The sequence below is a fragment of the Pleurodeles waltl genome, chromosome 1_2 (assembly GCF_031143425.1).
Source record: "Pleurodeles waltl isolate 20211129_DDA chromosome 1_2, aPleWal1.hap1.20221129, whole genome shotgun sequence".
Taxonomy (NCBI): Eukaryota; Metazoa; Chordata; class Amphibia; order Caudata; family Salamandridae; genus Pleurodeles; species Pleurodeles waltl.
In genome coordinates, this window is record NC_090437.1 from 330499374 (window position 1) to 330520186 (window position 20813).

At 42.4% G+C, this 20813-nt stretch overlaps 1 protein-coding gene across 1 annotated transcript in view; it reads right to left on the reverse strand.

Moving 5' to 3' along the window:
* FOCAD (focadhesin) overlaps window positions 1-20813 on the reverse strand; it is a 1081710-nt gene that overhangs the window by 310599 nt on the left and 750298 nt on the right. Inside the window, exons 30-31 of the mRNA XM_069239095.1 lie at window positions 13217-13336; window positions 9824-9946 (exon numbers count right to left, since the gene is read on the reverse strand). Coding sequence (XP_069095196.1) covers window positions 9824-9946; window positions 13217-13336 — 243 coding nt within the window. The remainder of the gene's footprint in view (window positions 1-9823; window positions 9947-13216; window positions 13337-20813) is intronic.

Genomic DNA, 20813 nt, shown 5'->3' on the forward strand with positions numbered 1-20813 from the left:
TGCTGCATGAGTTCGACCCTGAAGCATTATCATATGTTGATGACATATATCTGACAGATGATGAGATTCTGCAACATCTAAGGCGTGTATCGCGCATTGTTGTGGGGTTTGCTGATATTGGCTAGAAGTTTAATTTTAAGAAATCAAAGATTGCCTTCCTCAGCGTCATTTTCCTGGGATATGAGTTGTCGAGTGAGGGCAAGAGCTTAGCGCCACATTTTTTGGAGAAATGTGCTTTATTGCAGCCTCCTAATACGGTTCGGAAGCTCCAGTCATTGTTGGGGTTTCTGAATTTTGGCAGAACTTACATTCCTGATTATGCGACGCGTATAAAACCCTTATACGAGTTGATTCGCCCTAATTTTTCGAGTAGATTTTGGACGATTGAACATACACATATACTACGAGAATTACAGAGTGATCTCTTAGCAGTTAAACACTTACACACACGGGACAATAAGACACATTTAGTCATCAGAATGATACCTGGGGCTGTTGGGTTTACTTATGTCACCTTTAATGAGGGGGAGACAGTCCCGATTGCATACAAGTCTCACTTGTATTCTGCTGCAGAGCAACGTTTTGCACAAACTGAGAAAATTCTCACTGCAGTACAGATGGCTGTTATTAAAGAAAGACCGCTGGCCCAGGGTCAACGCATTGTTGTCGTTTCCCCAATTCCGGCCTTAGAGGCAGTTACAAAAGCGAGTGTTCCAAATTCGAAAGCTTTACACCCGCGATGGATACAATGGGCTACGTCTTTGACAGCCACTGATGTAGATTATGTATTTGACCCTAAACTGCAGACTCAAGAATTTCTTCAATATGAAATGGAATACCCTGTTCCTGCTGGTACGTTGCCTATTGACCAATATCAAGTGGTCATGTATACCGATGGCTCTGCGCAACCAGCGGTTGGGACTAAACAACAGTATTCTGCTGCATGTGCGGTGGTGAGCGGCACTATGGAGGGGGACGTGTTCTGCCCCCGACATACTTATACTAAAACCTTGGGAGATTGCACGGCACAGCTGGCTGAGCTCAAAGCTCTATTGTTAGCATTGGAGCACGTGGATCCGGTGATTTTAACCTTGCTGGTCTGTGACTCCTACTACTGTGTACAGTCTTTCAACGAATATCTACACTATTGGAAGATGAATGGGTTCAGAGATTCTAAAGGCAACACCATTAAACATAAAATGTTGTGGGGTAAGGTTGCGGATCTGAAGGAAACGCTTCCTAAAGTCCATGTTGTGCATACACTTGGACACCAGCGCGTTGGAATACATGTTGCTGGGAATACTTTGGCTGATGAAGCCGCAAAATCGGCAGTGGCTGTCGCCACTGTGGCCGCAGTGACTCGTTCGAGTTCCAAACGAGACACAGAAATTTTGGCTGCCATAAAGGCTACGGCTGCTGGCACGCCCTTTCCTAAAGGATTTCCTTCTAAATATAGTTACTGCTTGAATGGTGCGCTGAATGCTACTGTTACAATTCCAGGCATTGGTGTACGTGAAATTCCCAATAAAATTGAGAGACCTCGATTAATTTCTGCAGCACATGAGGGGGTGGCTTCTGCACATGCTGGTGTGGCTGCCACGATTTCACTTTTACAGGCTCGTTACTGGTGGCCTGGTCTCTATAAAGAGACGAAGCAATATGTCCTTTGTTGTGACGTTTGTCAACAAATTAAAGCGTCGTCGGCTAGACGCCCGCAGCAGACACCCCTTCTGATTTCAAATAAACCATTACAGTGTGTGTACTTGGATCATTGTGGTCCGCTGACACCAGATAGTGCATACAAATATATATTGGTTGCTGTAGATTCGTGCTCCAGATTTGTATGGGTATGGCCACAACGCTCGGCTGACGCTCGAACTGTTATTAAAGATTTGCGCATCTTTGTCGATATATTTGCAGTTGCGGCTTTTCATTCGGACCAGGGCCCTGCTTTTGCCTCTAAGGCATTCAGGGACACCATGGCTTCGTTGGGGGTCCAACTCCAATTCTCGTCTCCATTTCATCCTGAGGGAAATTCTGTCGTGGAGCGTTTAAATCGTGATTTAAAGCAGTCCTTAACGGCCAGAGTTATAGGTACGGGTCGTGGTTGGCTAGCCCACCTATATGGAGTACAGAGAGCACTTAATAACTTGCCTAGAAGGTCACTGGGGGGTCGTACTTCATATGAGTGCCTGTTTGGAACACGAATGTATGTTCCTGATCTAGATGGTCCTGGTGTGGAGGCGGCAGATACGCCCTTTGACATAAATGATCGTGTCACTGTTTTGCAGGATTTACAACAATTCCGTGAAGATAACTTTTCTGCCAGTGCTGCCTCCTCAGGAATTAAGGATGAGCCAGTAACACCTACTGGTTGGATACCCAGGATTGGGGATCTAGTGCGTGAAAAGGTCGCAGTTAAAAAAGAATTTGGTCCTTCTTATCGAGAACCTGTCCCTGTGTTGGGAGTGAGCGGCACGAGAACTGTGATTTTACCGCCGCTGCGAGGGGCCAAAGGAAATCGCTTTGTTTCCATTGATAATGTCAAGTTACAACATGTGGCCGATTCTGCACAGCAGACCAAGAGGGACACCCAGTAGTTCCGGAATCCCTCTCACTACTGGGGAGGAAGTCCCGCTGCAGGTGATTTTCACCGACACTGTTTCCTCTCCGAGCTTGGGGAGGGTGGATGATGATCTTGCGATTGTTCCACCAACGGCGATTAATATGGAATCTTGTGATCAAATTGCTGTACGTTCTACTGACGATTCTGAACATGTGGTTTATAGCGTGCCACGGCGAGAGCCTCCATCTGCTTCTTTGTTCACAGTTGCACCTTTTGCTAGAACTGCTTCTGGCTGCTTCAACGACGCTGATAATGATGTGTCCGGCTCCTCGTCCTCGATGTCTTCTGTCCACGGTCCACGACGGCTGCTGGGTTGGCTTAAACGCACATATTTTGTTTTTCCTTGGAACTATTTTTGGCTGTTTTTGGCCGTGATGACTATTTTATTATGGTTGGGATTTGTGATTACTTTTTTTCTGATAATACATGGTCATTTTCTTCCTGATCGATCTGACATTGAGCACGTGGAGACTGTGTTGAAACCGCATTTTTCGTCTCATATGGTTCGAAGAGACTTGTCCACAGTAAACATTTCTGCAATACCAGTTCCGGATGGAATTGTGTGGGATAAAGTAATGTTTGATATATATGGTCCCACTGAATTGATTAAAAAATACCGTATGTCCTCAAATTATCAATGAATGATATTGTTATACCTGGCATTGTTTCTGATGATTGGGATGTGAAGACAGTAGATTCTATGATAATGGATTTGCAATATTATACTGTCTATGACGATGATGATGCTTACCAGTTTAGAGATAATCATGGTGACATGTTTTGTTACAACTATTATGGACACCATTTTATTCATAAAGCTAGTAGCCCCAAGTCCATGTTTAATTATGTGCAATGGGAACATTGCTCGACTCCTCCACAAGGGAGTTCAAAAACGTATTATGATAAATTTGCATATTTTTCTGGGCATGATCCACGTAATGCTAAGTCCTACTATTTTAAAGTTGCACCGTATTCTAATAATCAAATGTTATTGACCGATACTAAATTACTGTATTCCAATTTGTTTGTATCTAAACTTTCGGTCGAGGGATATGAATACTGGTTTAAAACTGTTGACTTGAAAAGTGTTTGGGGTTCGAAAAATTGGCAAATGCGAGGCAGGGACACGTTATTTAGAGCATGTATTATCCCTGTGCAGATGATTTTCCTCAATGACACAGTACAACAGACTAGCTGTTTGGGCTTAGCGACGATTAGGGAGTTGACTTTGCCTAGTATACCTGTCCCTTCTAAATTGAAAAATTGGCAGCACTATGTGAATGCTACTTTCAGTGACTTTACACATTGGGTCCAGAATGGTACGCTTAACACTTCATCGTTACATCCAGGCGGGTGGTTATTATGGCCTGTAGACACTAATATGTGTCATCAACGTTTTGTCACCTCTTCAGGGGGGTTCAGGACTAGTAGGGCAGACCCTCGTTACGTTTCACCAGAACATGCCGATATTATAACTACATACAGTGTGGGGAAGCTTTGTCAGCAATGGTTGAAGTCATCCACGCTGGATGCAGTTAAGTCACATCTCACGTTACTGTCTAATGATACTGATTTACAAGATTTTTTGTCAGGTCCCAAAGTACCACGGAAGAAAAGGTTCTTATACGAGGTTTATAATGAGATTTGGAAGCTTTCACAACAAGAGGCTGCAGCCCGGTTGAGGCAGATCGATCAAGAAAATCTGATGCAGACTTTGTCTGTTGTTGATAATGGCATGCATACCCTTTCTGACCGTGTTTACACGATTGACAGCATTGTTTCCTCTGCCATTGACATTATTAAATCGGACATGTCTTCTTTATATCATGGGCAGAGTCAGACGCGGTCCATCATGCAGCTGGGTTGGACTCTTCAGACCTTGAAGGCGGGTCGCGTTCCATGGCAGCACGTTCGTGCCAGAGAGATCTTTATCTCTTTTAATTTGACTCGTCAACAACAACTGATGGCTAAAAAGGAAGCGACATATGTTATGTTAAATATTGAGAAATTAGAGAAACTGCCTTTCACGGTAGCTGAGATTCCGTCAGCTGAATGGTTGATTCATGGGGTTATTAATTTGCCTATCTCTACTTTGCAATTTACTTCGTGTTTGAAGCACATTCCGGTGGGTAGATATGAACTATTGGGAGACAGTTACATACACGAGGTGTGGGACCTTCCCTTTCAGTACAGATGTGTTAATGGTTTGAAGGAGGTTTTTCTTAGCGGCAGCGAATGCGAAGCTTCTGTCAGCCATTCAATGGTTTGTAAACAGCTGTCCTTGCACGGGGCGTGTAACGCTTCGATTGCTAACTTAGCTTGTTATCTGAATGGAGTTCCAGTCCCGGTTATTAAAAACACTTTCCAGGTGCTTTCTAACGGCAGTTACATTGTTCTTAACAGCGAACGCTGCTGTGGCATGCGTGCCGGAATAGTTTACATCGTCGTTGTCAACAAGGCCGTTACGTGCTGCGGGAATGTGTTGTTTCCCCCCACTCAAATTAGGGAGGTAGCGGACATCTGGCCTCATATTGCTACTTCCAAGGTTGATTTCGACAAGTTGAGTCGGCTAAAAGCTTTATTGTTTCAGAAGCATGTGGCCCTTACATCTGCTAGCGAGACCTACGCACTTCAGGTGGCAAGGTCATCGGCGGAGATACAGTCCCTTTTGAATACTAACTTTCCGAATCACTTCGGTGAACTTGTGGGACGTATATTTAATGCATCCAGCACTGCTGGTATTGCACATTTTTTCTAAGTCGTTGGTGTTGGTGTTGGTTTCGCTCACACCTTCTCTTCCATATTCGGTTTGATACCTTCGGCTATACATTCTATTTTCAGAAGCATTTTTGGGGGTTTCCCGATTACTTTGGCTTTATTGGCTGGAGTCTTGCTGTTGTTGCTATTTTTTCGCAATGGCTGTCCCGTCACAACGAGATCCTGTATTGCTGCTCCAGTCAGCGCAGCTGTGTCGTGAACGCATGATGCAGCATTTTGGAGCGACACTCCTGGGACATTTGGAGTGCGACTGGTCTCTGTCATTCAGACCGGTTTTGGATTGTGTGCAACCCGTGTTTCGATGCCTTTGGTGCTCGTTTGAACATGCACTGGCTCTCTGTCTCTCATTGCAGCGCCCTCCAATGGTCGATACTGATCTGTTGATGTTCCCGATTAGGGCTCATTCCCAGACTTGTGCACTACGGATGCGCTTGCTTCGTGAGGCACTTTATGAGATTCCCTTCCTGGAGGAAGATGGTATTGTCTCTTTCATAGGCCCTGCACGGGGTGCCGCCCTGAATGGTTTTGGGGCTTTGGATCACACCTGCTCCATGGTACTTTGTGGCGTGGATCTTCCGATATTGACATATATCGAAGTGGAGGAACTCCTGCGTTCTATTGCTTCTATCTAACGATTGGATTTTTACAAAATTGACACTATCTTGAATTTGGCTTTATGATCACATGTTACCTAAATTTATGACTTTGTTGTCTACTCACCTTGTCGAAATAATTGTTTTAGGTATTGTTTATATTTGGGGCATCCTTTTATATTATTGGAACCACTTGCTACCGACAAGGGGAGGGTGTAGTGTGGTTAGTTTTACGTATTCATTGCGCTTTAGCTTCAGGCTTTAGGCCTTTGTGCACTTTGCCCTGAATATATTTTATTCATTTGCTGACAGCTTAGAGCCTCTGTGCACTTTGCTCTACATGCTTTTTATTAGGCTTCGTACTGTTATTTTTCAAATAGCCAGTTCTACGGTGTTGTTTTTTTATTCATATCACACTGTTTTGCCTACTTCAGCACTGGAGTTCTCCATAACATATTTACTCTGTGCTTCAGTCAAGGATACAGTCTGGTACATTGCCGATAGACGTGGTAAGAGTTTAGACTTGGCATTCCTGCGTAGGGACATTTTGTGATCACGATGACATGTTAGTTATAAAATCACTTCCTTGTCCCAATACACGCAAGAGGGAGATTCCGACCAGGGAACCACAACTAGACGCTGACTGCCTCGTTGCAGATGCTGAACCAAGATCACAGGTCTTTGCTCAGGTATGAGGGCTGATGTCTCCACAGTGATTCTAATAGGCAAGCTAGAAGCTTAACATGCTGTGCTCTAAATAGAACAAGCAGAGGGAGAGTAGAGACTGTTAGACAATATGATAGCTTTGTTCTTATGTTTTACTCTCCTGGTGACTATTACAATCCTACTGTGTTGTATCGTTCTGGTTATTGCGGCTCACGCCTTAATATCTAAAATACAGTCGTTTTATTAAAAAACATTATATAAAACTTATACTGTCTTTGTCATTTGTATATGAGATCATATTGGAAATAAGAGAGTTGGTTTGGATCTGAGTAACCACGACTTCCCTGAGAAGTTCCAAAGATGTCATGCGCTCGGCTGCCAAATCATTCCTTCCACATGGGAGAAATGAGGCACTGCTAGTTAGCCGGAGCAAAAAACGGATTTAGGGTGGCAGAGTTCTTTACACGTGGGTCAGACTCAGTCCCCCACACCGTTATAGATCCTGCTACCTAGAAATCCAGTAGTCTCATTTAGAATAATGAGAGCCCACGCGACACCACTGTTGGGACCTCGCCAGCCACTGGATGTATGTGAAAACTGATGGTTTGTTTCTTGAGAAAAACGAATAAAAACAGATTTGAACCATAAATGAATGCCCATGATTCTGACTGTGCAGCCAGTGATAGGAAGAAACCCAGGGGAATTACACCATATGAACAGTGGTTTAATATTTCAAAAATTCCAATGGAAAAGATTTCTGAAGATGTAGGCCTCTATAAGGAGTTGAACAGTACTCTGGTGTGCTAATTCAACACTAGGACGATACTGTTTCAAAACGGTTAATCCATGTTCAAGCCCCCCGATTAGTTTATTCCAGATCCTGTGGTTTCAGATTCCTCATGCATTTTTTAAAACTTTATTTTCATTTCCCCCAAACTTAAAAGGGAAAAGGCAGTTCAATTATTTTCAGTACAATAAATCCTGCAAAAATTAGACAGTAATCAATAACATAAAAATAACGAAATAAGAAATGTCTACGTGCCGCCTTTGCATCATACAAATGTAATCTTTGTCTTTAATAGAAGAGAAACATCATTTAACAAAGTCTGCCTTCGATGCTCCTCCTTGGCTGCCATATTTGCATTTACAATGCAAACCAATCCCTGGAAAGCAACAGGCATTCAGACAAGAAAATCTTTCAAACATACACTATGGTCTATGAATGCCTGAAAAGGCGCAATTTAGTGAGGCAAAGCTGCAAGTACATGCCTAAGAAGTAGTTTAAAAAAGCCAAGAACTAATAGAGCATTTAGTACAGAAAACCAATGACCAGGTGAGAAGTAGAAAATGACAGAAGATTATACAAAAAAGCAACCTTCTTACAATTGAGGTCTCTGGAAAAAAATACTTTAAAAGCAAAATTGTAGTGTGAGGCAATTATTATCAAAACACAGCCATGCAGGTTTGGCCACAGGAGGACCACCATCACGGACCAGAACCCCAGCTCAATCTAAAAGCCTCGGAAGTGCAGATCATGAGCATCATCGCTCTAATGAGTGCATACGAACAGAAGGTGGAGCAGAAGCTGGCGGAGTTGAACACGGTGTCTCACATTTCCTATTTAAATCTACAACAATGTTCCTTTTGCATATTACTGATCAACATGTGCAAAGGGTAGAGTAATTTGTACATGCCCATACACCAGAAATATCTATTAACATTTTTACATGGGATAATATTTTAAACAATACAATTGTTGGAATTTAACTAGCGATTAATCTAAACGTGTAAATATTTCAGACTTTAATGTTAATGTCCCACATTAGGGAAGTATGCAGCTACAAGGTCCATTAATGATAATTATGAACACAAATGCCAGACTAAACAAATTTGCTTGGCATTTCTTAAAAATATGTTAATGAACGACTACAAGGTACGTCCATAATTATGTGGTCTTGGTTGTTCAATCTATGCTACACATGCCTTTTTGAAAAGTAGTGGCCCAGCAGCCCTTGTCTGCCGTCTGACCCTCCTAACAGGTGTCAGTCAAGGCTTATATAGCCAAAGCTAAACCTTTGAGAGAAATCATTCAGGGCAGATATTCTAACTTGACCTGAAAGCATTGTACAAAGACACCATAGCTCACAATGTCAAAGGCAAAGATACGCTAAATGAAAAATAGCTAATCCAGGAAATTTTCCATCAGACCATCAAACAGGCAAGACTTTCTTTTCTGTGGATTAAAATAAGCTCGGAAGCCAGACTAATAGGTAAGGAGGACCTCCATTTATTAGGCAATTCACTTTATCTAGGAATAACCATACCTTACGCTCAACAGATGCCAATTCTGGGAATTAGAATTTTAGGAATAACAACTGTAAATGGCTTTTTGCATATATATGGTGCATACAGAAAAAACTGTACATTTACAAACGTAGATTGGTGAATCTGCCGGACGTCTATAATCTCAGAGAAGGCACTGTCACACTCGCCAAGTCATTAGCCTCAATATTATGACAGCAATGAAATTGTGCAGTGATTGAAGTCTATGGCTTTGCAGGAACTTCCATGAAACAATATGCTGAAAAGCATTCTGATATTAAAAATGTGGAGTAACAAATGGCTTGGGTCCATTTTACCATATGAAACCAACCAACTTGCCAACTATTACTGCAAAATGTACAATCCTGCTCAATCAATTGTTAATAGAAGCTCTACACTGGTTATACAGTTGATTAGCTTAAAAAACTGAAAATAATAAAATAATTAATAAATAATTTGTACAGAAACCGTTAGATTTTAGAATTGTTACTGAATACATAATAGGACCATACAACAGGTGCCAGTCAATTGCGTTGGGGCTCAGAGGTTAAAATTAGTTTGATCAAATAAACTGTACCTGGCAAATTGACAGGTTAGTTAGTTGCTAAAGATCGAAATGAACAAGAGATGATAAAACTCAACAAGCAATTAGATAAGTCTTGCTATAAACAGATTTGTATATAAAATACAGCAAATTTAATTGTGCTTATCTGTTAAACTCAATACACAAAATGATTTGCAAAAAAAAGTCGTCCTTTTCATGAAATAATGACCTCCTAATGTCAGTATGCATGCACTGATGTGCTGCACATTTCAAGCAACATGAGATTTTACTGACCTCAGCAAGCAGGATTTTGATCCAAGCAGGGAGCAATCGGTTATGCAGGTCTTCTGCCTTTCCATGTCCACAGATGGCCAGTCCATGCACTATATTTCCCAATGCAAGAGACAACCCAGCAGTCTGCCATGAAGAAAGGAGTAAAGTTTGAGACTATGTAACCAAAGAGCCACAACTCCAGAGACAAGGTGAACTGTTTTTCAGGCTTCTCAGACAATTTATAAATTAAAACAGACATCTCTGGAATGGAGCCACGTGTCATCCTACAGAATTACAGATCGTGAGGAAGAACAAAACGATTTAAATGCACACTAAAAAACATCCTACACTGGACTGTTTTTGTATGGTATTTATACAGCCCATTCCTTAGTCCTTGCAAGGACTACGGCACTTTCTAGATTAACGAGTAAGTAGCTACTCAATATGTATTGTTTACACAGTGCTTCAAGGTCATTAGCCATTCACACTTTTCTTACCCATCTCCGCCCAAGAGATTTCCTCCTACAATGATGGCGAAAATCGAGTGATGACGGTTTACTTTTGAAAGCTTCTAACAACCACCAATAAAAGCACACAATAATTTCATAGGCTAAAAGCGGTGTCACAACGAAGATGACTGTCAGATATCTCTCTAAGATATTTAACACTGCATGTTTCTTGCTGTTTGGGATGTTTTATCGTGATACAAATCCACGCTTAAAGAGCAATTAAGGTAAGTGATTATCTACTGCTGCGATGAGGGCTGTCTTGGTGCTGTCGTTGCTGCAGAATATGGACTGAAAGGAGCTGAGTAGGAGGTTCCTTTCCAGATGTGAGGAACGTTGTTGGTGGGTGGCTTTTTCTAATACTTTGGCTTGGAACAAGAGGAAGGAGATTGGTCGGTAGTGGTTGAGTTTGCTTGGGTCTGCTGATGGTTTCCTTAGTAAGATGTTGAGTTATGCGTGTTTTCCGAAGGTGATTGACGCAATTGAGGTGTTGAACAAGGTGGTGAGTACGTGGCTGATTCTGGCTTTGCCTAGGTTGAAGATGTGGTGAGGGCATGGGTCAGTTGGGGCCCGTAAGAGACCGGGTTCATGATGAAGGCAGTGTCCTGTGAGGCGAGCTGGCTCCATTTGGTTAGTTGGATTTTTGTAGTGGTAGCAGGATCATTGTGTTGCTTGCGTTGTGTTGCTTGAAGAAATTAGTGGCCTTGGGCTGGGGCTTGAATTTTCTGTAGATGTTGGTGATTTTGACTTGGAAGACGTTTGTAAGGTTGTTGCAGAGTTCCTGTGAAGGGGTAACGTTTGTTGCAGCTGACCTCTGTGCTTCTTTGACTGCGTTGAAGAGTTATTTGCTGTTATTGGACCTTGATTTTATGCGGGGGGCTAAGGCCTTTTTCTTTGATTCTCTAACTGTCTGTGGTAGAGGTTAAGTGCTGTCTAGAAGGTGGTTTTGTCAGTCATGTCCTTTCTGGAGCGCCATCTCCTTTCCAGTTGTTTCCAGAGTTGTTCGAGGTTCTGAGGTCTTCAGTGTACCAGCTAGCCTGTTTGGTGGACCTCCTGTGGGTGTTATTGTCGATGGGAGCGAAGTGTTGGTGCAGCTGGTGATCCAATTGTTGAAGATTCTGATGTTCTAATATGGGTTGTTGGAGGAGATGAGGTGGGTGGTGCTGAGGTGTCCTTTAAAACTTTGCTCCACCTGTGGTGGGGGCATTAGTCAGACTGGGGGCAGAGGTCCGTGAGCTGATGATGTTGAAGTGGAAGATGGAGTGGTTGGTCCAGGTGAATTCTGTGGTGTGGCTGTACTTGAGGTGGTCCCTGAAGGGACAGATGGGGCCTAGCATGTTGCCTGCGGTGTGCGTGGTGTCGCGGATGAGTCAGATGTTGTTTATGCAGTCGAAGAGTTTGGAAGTATTGATGTCACTGTGGTAGTCGAGATGGAAGTTGTGGTCACCGAGGAAAATGTAGTTGTTGGAGTCTATTGCGAGGCAGTGTAAAGCTACAGAGGCTGGACGTAGTCCTGGCAGACAATAGGCGAGTGTGCCCCTGATGGTGGTTTTGGTGTCGGTTTGGAATCAGAAGTTGGTGTTCCATGGATGGGGTGCTGATGTCATTTGTGGTGGTGCACTGGATGGATTCCTTGTGTATGATGGTGTTCGCTCCACCAGGCTTGTTGATGGGGTTGCATTGGATGATCCTGTGGCCTTCGGCATTACAGTGGCAATGTCACGCACGGAAGTGGGGTTGAGCAGGTCGGGTGTAAGGGTGGTGATGAGGTCCCAAATCTTGGTGGTGTGTTCGCATAGTGAGCGTGTTTTGAGATAGGTGCATGCGAGTTGGTGTTTTTGTTCAGGTGGTGTCTGTGGGGTGTTCGTGGTGGGACTGGTGTGTGCTGTGGCAGGCGAAGTGGCAGTAGGTGCTGGTGAAAGTTCCTACTTTAGAGTGTGCTTCGGCAGAGGGGCAGTGTTTGTTGTGGCATTCGGAGTAGAGGGTGTAGAGCTCGGAGATGGTGTATCTGTAGGGGGCAGGAGGGCCAGGGGTCGTGGTGCTAGGCATGGTCCAGACACAGATGGGCTTGCCTTTGGTAAGCCAATGGCACACCCGCTGCTTGGTCACACTGCAGCCTGAATTAAGAATGCCCTGGAGTGGGCAGGGCTTCTGCTGGCACGAAGAATAGTGAGCAGGAAAACCCAGAGAGCAGCCCATTTAATTTCCCGTCTGTAGTAAAATCGTTCACACCACTATACTGGAAAACCGATCGCTCATCTCAATCAGCACTTCAAAACCTGTTAAAAAAGAAAGGTGTCTTCAAGCACTGTGATTCCCACTTAACAATAAGACCCTAAATCACTCTATACCTGATTTTTTTTCTATTTTATGCTGTCCTGTTTCTCTCCCTTTCACCAACCCTTCATTACACCCCATGCTTTATCTGCTCAACGTCCAACATTATGTTCAGGTGGCATGTTCTGGAACCGAAGCACAGCTTTTATTCAAGAACACAGCATGTCAAGTAAAACAAGTCCACAAATATTCAAATGAAATGCAGACTGTGGTCAACTTGGTGTCAGAAGGATTCAACCCTATGTAATCCTATGTAGAACTCTGGCTCTTTCTAGGATTTTGTCATGAAATTTGTGCCAATAACCATTACCGTTGTGCAAATTTTAATATTATTTTATTCTTTGGCCAGGTAAGAGAAGATTATGAAGGTCATAGAGAGGTCCTATGAGTAAACAAACAAAGAATATGCATATGTACATTGATATCTGACAGTTAAGTCCCAGTTTCGTGTACAAGTGATTGTGACTCTACATCAAGAATAAAGGGACGTGGAGATAAATTAAAAGGTGCCTTAAACACAAGAGATATCTAATTAATGACCATGCAAAATATTGGTACTTAGCAGACTAGCCTGTTGATTTTGTTCTGTCAATGCTTTTAGTTTGTTCATGATCTCTTCTGCCTCCTCTGCTCCAATGATACCAACGCTGAAAGCGGAGACAGTGACACAGGAAACGGAGTAAGAAACGATCTAGAAACACAGGGTAAAAACAAAGATAACTATTATCAAAACGAAAAACTCTGATCTTTTTTGGATGAGGATGTAATGTCACGTAATGGCTACTAATTTACGCGACACTAAGCATATAACCAAAATACATCAACAGCTTAAACGTTTGACTGGTTTCCTCTTTAATACATAAGTTGACATCCCGATAAATGCATGTATTATTTGACAAAATGTCTATACTCTGAATGGATTATAAATGACAGGTTAAGAAGAAGTCAGTAAAATGAAGACTTACTTCTGAGCTATGATTCAGGCCAGACGTTGCTCAGTGAAGAACTGAATAATGTCAATATCCAATGCAAAACAAGAACTAGGTTAAAGAAGCAGCAACTCTCAGATTTAGCAAGAAAAGTTAAATCTAAGTAAACAAATGTTATGTAAAATACACCATAGAAAAGACCACTAGTGAACCATCTGCATTAGGAAACACACAAAGGAAGAAGTCACATTCTCATTAACGTACACATCATGGATATTGATTCACCAAAATGCTAGAGGTAACTAACTACACTCTGCTCCACAAAAAGACATTACAGGATTGACGTGTCTTTCACCTTTCGGTCCTCTCAAACTCTTATTTACTTGTGTGTTGGTAGAGGAACTACAAAAACTAAGCAGCACTCTTGGAATCTTTTTTACTTTCTATTTATACTGCTTCAGTCATGACCAAGGCCAACAAAGAGCATCAATGTCAGTATTATGGAAATCAAAGAACAAGCCAGATTAGCAGTTTCTACTACTTACTGCCACTAACTGACATCCATGTCTCGCACCAGAAGCATACAACAATAGAGGATGAGGTACATTTGAAAATCAGCTCTGCACTCATCTGGCCCAGAAACACCAGTCATTACCCTGAGAATATGGAATGTAAATTCCTCCTTTTGTGACAATTTCCTATACTGGAAGAAACAGTCAAGAGGATTTCCCAAAACCTACAACCCAAATATCCCATATATACAGGTCTCTAATTCTAATCCTCAGTATGAATATCTGCTCCCTGACACAACTGATTGTGGGTCTTGTGTGCAAAATTATTCATGATGGAGAACTTTTGCATTAATTTACACTCTCTTTTCATTGGAGTTCAACAAATGAAGAACAATCTGGCAAAATTTAGAGCCCACGTATGCAAAGATATCACACTGCTTCAGTTTCCAATGAATTCAAAGTATTTTGGTCTACAGAAATCAAAAGTGACCCGAGTAGTAAGTTATCAGAAATTATTTGGCTAACTTATTGCACCTTCCATCATGAAAAACCACAACAATTAAATAAATAAAAATTCTGATTTACTGTTGTTAAAAAAGAAAAAGGAGCCGTTGGGGGAGGAGCCAAAATGGATGGCAGAGCGCACATTCTCCAACACACTTTTACGTGCTTTTGGACAAACTCCCCTCCCTACCTCTGCATCACAACAAACCAAATCATGTGGGGCAGAGGCTCGATGCCGCAGCCTTTTCCAGTGTCAATGGTGTCCTGAAACAGAGTGGCGTTGACTATGCCCCATGCCATGGGCTGGTGGCCTGTGCACTACAGGCTGGTGAGCTGGGAGCATGTTACAGGCTGGTGGCCTGGGCTTGCATCATAGTGGAGCCACCCAGCCCTGCTGAAGGTGGCCTTCAAGAACTGCTGCAATCACTCCTCTGAGGGTCTGTAGGCTGGGCTCTTGAGGCTGACTGGTGAGGCCTTCCCCCTGAGAATCTGGATTCATCTAGGTCCACTCCACGGTTGACATGTAGGGTGGTGGATTGTCTCCCAGCACAGACACTAGGCATGCCCTAAATATGGCTGGTGGATGACCAGGTGGAGCAGTTGCCTGTAGGGGAGGGGGGTAAAGGAGTGGGTCTTAAAGGGCCTAGACCACCTTTAAAATATGCATTCCTTTTAGGTGGTGCCCCGCTTTAAGATTGTAAAGCACTGCTTTATCACTGTGGCTGGCGCCCTGCCCACCTCTAGAGTGAACCTCTTTTGGAGAGAGATGCTGACAGGCCCAAGAACAGCACATTGAACCTCATTAAGACACATTTTAGTGGAAACTAGTGAATGCTCTTTCTTGACCCTTGTTCATGTCCTCTGCACAACATCTTTGGATGAACCTGCAAGGCAGTAATCGTGCAACACAGAAATGCACACACACACGTCAAAGAATTGCAGAGATCTGTTGTGATATCGGCACACTCAAAACACAGAAAAGAAGATATCTTTCCCAGGATGGCTCATGCCTCTGCTGATATGGCTGGTCTGGTGGGACTGCAACACCTTTGTAAACTTACAAAACTGAATTAAAGAAAGCAGTAGAGTTCCAGCACCACCAAGGGACACCATCCACATTCATTACAAACCACCTACGAGACATGACGGCACTGAGGTCTAATAGTTGGCAGACTGCACGCTAACATCAGTTCTTGTTTTTCTGCATCACAAACGCAGACCAACGTGTATTCTGTCAATGCCTCAGTGGCAAACATTCCTTAGCTTCAAAAGTAACTAAGGGCCTGATTACAATCTTGTCTGATGGGATACTCCTTCACAAACCTGACCGATATCCCATCCGCCGTATTACAAGTTCCACTATATCCTATGGAACTTTCCGTCATGTTTGTGACAGAGTATCCAATCCGCCAAGATCGTAATCAGGCCGTAAGTTAAATGTCTCCCTCTAATGTTTCAGGGTTCACGCCCTCTTGCCAGTGCCACAAACAGATGACTCAACTGAATCCACAGGACATCTGCAGGTGGAGTCTTGACGCCAACCACAAATCTGGGGCATGCAGCAAGTGCTCACTGATGCATCCCAAAAACTCTCAGCGAGTGGGAGGCCAAGTATTTTTAGCCCAGGCCTGCAGGGTTATGCCAAAACATAATCCCTTCACTTAGAGTGAAGTGTCTGATAGGGAACAATCTCCAAACAGGTCCTCACACACAAAACACACTGAAAGTGCTACAAGAAGGAAACAATGCTGGAACAATTTAAAGTTACGGTGCTGTTTTAAAAAGCTGAGCTCTTCCTCAGCCTCAGGGCCGATTTGTAAGTTGCAAAAGTTCCAGCTCGGATTCCCTGCTGACCCCATGCAGGTTGAGTCCTCCTTTGGATCATGATAGACATTTTTAGGACAGCTCTGCAACTCTCCCTGGTACTCTACGAGCTTACTACTAGTGGCACTTCGAAGGGGAAGAACTTGTGTGACCCTGCTGCTTAGAAAATGCTTAGATTTAATAAGAGTATTTTATACTTCAGAGAGAGCTAATACCCATTGTCGTGACCAAATAATGGTGTTGGTCACCTGGGAGTGGCCCAGTAGAAATCTGGGATTAGAATATAGGGAAAGTATACACATACTAATTACTGACTAGACAAACACACTACAGAGTGAACATGTTAAATGACTCAAAAATAACACACAAACTGCTTTAAAAGTAACTGATAAAAGCTTCAATGGAGTAATTAAATAATACAGACTATGGTAATTTCTAATGAGGAGAGATGTCCAAATGCCAGTGCTACAAGAGACCCAGCTAGATAAAAAGAATAGAAGCAAAAACTATATAGGAAATGGAGGGCATATTTTGTAATCCAAAATTCAACTCATCCTCCAGGAGTGACCTGCTTTGGATGTGTATGCAACTCATATATGGTCAAGAGGATCTTGGTAAATTCTGTAATCCTGATAGCATAGGGCAATTTGTAGGCCAAATCTGCACACTTACTAGCAAGGCCGGTGAACAGGGAAAAGGACTCCAGAACAATTACAGCAATAAAAACTGAAAGTAGAAGACCTTGGACCAAACAAATATCAACTAGTGACATTGTCAAAGAATATTACTCTCTGCTGCACAATAGTAGGCAGCATTGTGCCAGTGGAATTCTAAAAGGAGTATCTGTTGTTACTGGCAACACAATTGTTAGATATGTACAATGAAGCACTTATTAAAGGGAAATTACCGGATACTCTATGGGAGGCACTGGAAGTGGTGCTGCTGAAAATCAGTAGAGACACCATCACTATGATTTTGGCATGCCTCTGATTAACGTGGATAAGATAATACAGAAAACACTAACAAAACTATGATCTCAGAAATAAGAAGTCTAGTATACAAATGATCAATAAAGATTCGGCGGCAGTCCCAAAACTTACATTAGAAAAGCATTCCGTTTGCTAGAACATTTATGGACTATATGTGTACCAGGTACGAAGTTCAGCCTCAATGCACACAAAACCTTTGAAGCAGTTGTTGAAGGAGATATGCTAATTAGAAAATGATTAATTATGTTTATGTGCTTGAATAATAAAAAGTTTGTAGAGAAATTAATCACAGAGAAAATTATGTGCACGTTTGAAAATGTGCCCTCAGGGCACGACAGCCATGTATATGAAATTGTACTAATATAACTGAAACTGTATAACATGATAAAAATATACAAGAATAATGTAGTAATATGTCGTATTGAGATGTATAACCTATGTTTTACTTTAATTTATAGTGCTAGCTTAGATGAAACAAGGCCTAGTCTTCCTAAGCCTCACACTCAGAGAGCAGAAATAATAACTGCGTTTCTAAGAAGCTGCTATGACCCTGAACTGCCCGATGTTAAAGTTGCTTAGCTAGAATTTTCTGCAATGTAGAGGCGGACAGGAGATAATGAAGACAATCTGATACAATTATGTGTAGGGTAGGCTAAATGTACTTTCCCAGGACTTGAACAATGGAGGCAATGACAGAAGAGGAACATGCAACAATTTCGATACCTGAAGAGCCAGATGATGAGGACATCGTATAGCGGACCAATCCGCATCTTGCGAAAGGACTGATATTAAAATTAGTAGATTTGGTAAACAAATACTATAGGTTAAAGTCATATCTGCTGACTGACTGACTGACCAACTAAGAATTAGGAGGATGGGCTAGGAGGCCCTAATAAAAAGTCATGACAAGGGGTTAAAACCAGAGATGCGAGGGGTGAACTGATGACGTCAGAGACGCTGTCCGAGGTTCTGTCGTTGGGCTCATACTCTGTGAGCCTGATGCGTGGCTGACTAATTGATGACCTGAAGACGAAGACTGACTTTGTTGCTGATCCATCCTGTGGATAGGTAGCTATGAAAATGTGACTGACAATTTGTGCCTTTTCTTCTAGGTACCAACTGTGCTGATTATAGAATTCTCATGTAAATAGATATTTTCCAAATTAATGTTTTTCTCTAAATTGTTTTGCATGAAGCCCCACATGCTGATGCTAATCTTGGCTAGGTAGGCTTTTAGGGGTGACATAGACAGTGACAAATGACTGACGAGCTATTTGCTGCACTCTGCTATTAATGCTAGTATTCCTTTTGGCGTACGTAGGTGCATTCAAGCATATATTTTCTTTCAGTCATGTTATGATGTTTTTCCAGTAACTAATTAATAATTGAGTTGACTGAATAAAGATTAATCTAACAGATGATCTAGAATTGTTATTAATAGGGAAATAAAAATGGTTTAACTCTTCACCGATTTGTAGTTATTCATGAGAAGATGGTTTAATAATGGTAGTTTATTCTGAATATTGTTGTCCTCTATAGTCACTACATGACTAGGATACTCCATGTGATCCAAAAGGTTCCTCGACCTATACGCGTCCCCTTGTAAGTTTAATTAATAAGGACCAGGCGCTTGCAGTTTTTGATAGCAGCTTGATGGTTAGTTTCCTTGGAGAACTAGTTATGTGATGATTATTGGTTATGGTGGTAGTTTAAGTTAGGGTTAGTTGTTCGAATTTTTTTATGAGGTTTGAATTTTGTTTTTCTGAAATGGCAACTGTAGCAAAGATGATGTCCCCATAAGCCAGGAAATGACTTTCCCAGATCCTGGATCCTGCTTGTAAAGATGGGTATGTTCTCAGTGTTCTTGTGATAGTATGAAAGTAGTAGGTTGCGCTTGCACAGGCTTAAGCAAATTGCAGGTGAATGGTGATGTATGTGAGGTAAAGTAGGGAGTTTGCGTACTCCAATTGAGGTTAGTAGGAGTGTACGTACTCCGCAGTATGAGAGTAGGGAAGTTGTCGAACTTCATATGTGTGTGGCGCTTTGTGCTAAAAAATTATCCACGTGGTTGTTGGTGATGTACGGACCCTGCGTGGTCTAAGACTCCGGAGTATATTGACAAGTGTAGGAGACACTTGGTTATATGTAATCTGCCTGGTTTAGTAGGTTGATCTGACGTGGTCAACAAGTCAGGTATGTGAGTTAAATGAGCCCGAGAAAAATTTAGACTGAGATTTGGCAAGTCCTATGTGCACCAGGACAGACCCATTGATCAGTTGAGAGTGAAATTCGCGGGTCGAATTTTGCTTGCGAATAAGGGAGACTGAGAAAGAGGAATAGCTATATGAGCGAAAGGGCCATTAGTGAAAATCCGTAAGGTTTCTGAAGCGATTGTGTCCCTTCCTGTAGTAAACCAGCAGGTTTGTTTTAGTTATTGATATTTGGTTAAATTGCTCGCAATAATTTGCATTAGTTGTGTGAGTTGAAGTGAGGAGGACAAGCCGCAAGACTTTGTCAGCCGCAGTGTGCGAGTGTGATGTCAGATTGTACCGCCCTGGGATAGGTTGGTTGGTAAGAAGAGTTGTGAGCGATTGGCAGCCGTCCGTAAGAGGCTATTGGTTTAGTATGCGGGTGAAGGGAATCTTGGGAGTAAAAGTCATTTCCTAATTGAATCGAAATAAATACAGTAGACAAAATGAAATTCTTTAAGGCGTTCAGAAGTGCAATGAAGGGTGATTCCTACATTAAGTTGTCAGTGGGGGAGCCAACCCCACCGGAAAATTCTTCGGCTTATATTGTGATGGAGGAGCAAGGTGTCGCACCATGTCTTTGGTTAAAGCAGTGGTGCAAGATGACAAAGAAGTTAAGAGCTTTAGCGTTTCCAGAGCATGGGACATTTTATTTGAGAATTTTGGATGAATTGCGAATGGCACTATATGAGACAAAGCCATTACCGAGACCAGCGCAGTTTGAGGCTTTAGCGGTTTGGGAGCTAGTGGCCAGTCAGCAACAAGAGATTAAATTTAAGAGGAGAATAAAGAGAGTAGAAAAATCCTTAGCAGAAGCTAGGTAGGATTGGGAACAGAAAAGGTGGAGAAAAGAGACACTACAGGGAATTAAGTTGTTAACTGCAATCGCGGAGGAAGACAAGTCCGAGAGAGAAGATACTGCTAAAGGGGGTGAGAGTACAGGAACAAAGAAAAAGAAAAAGCCTTATGTAGACAATGAGGACTCAGATGTTGAGGACCTTATTACACAGTTGTTGAGGGATCGACCTCCACCCTATGGGACTCATCCAGGGGGTCCAAGTACTAATGCCGCTACAACTGCTCCAGCACAAGCATTGGGAACAGAAGGACCAGTGCAGACAGATAGTGGACAGTTACCAGGGGTAGTCCAAAGTACACCTA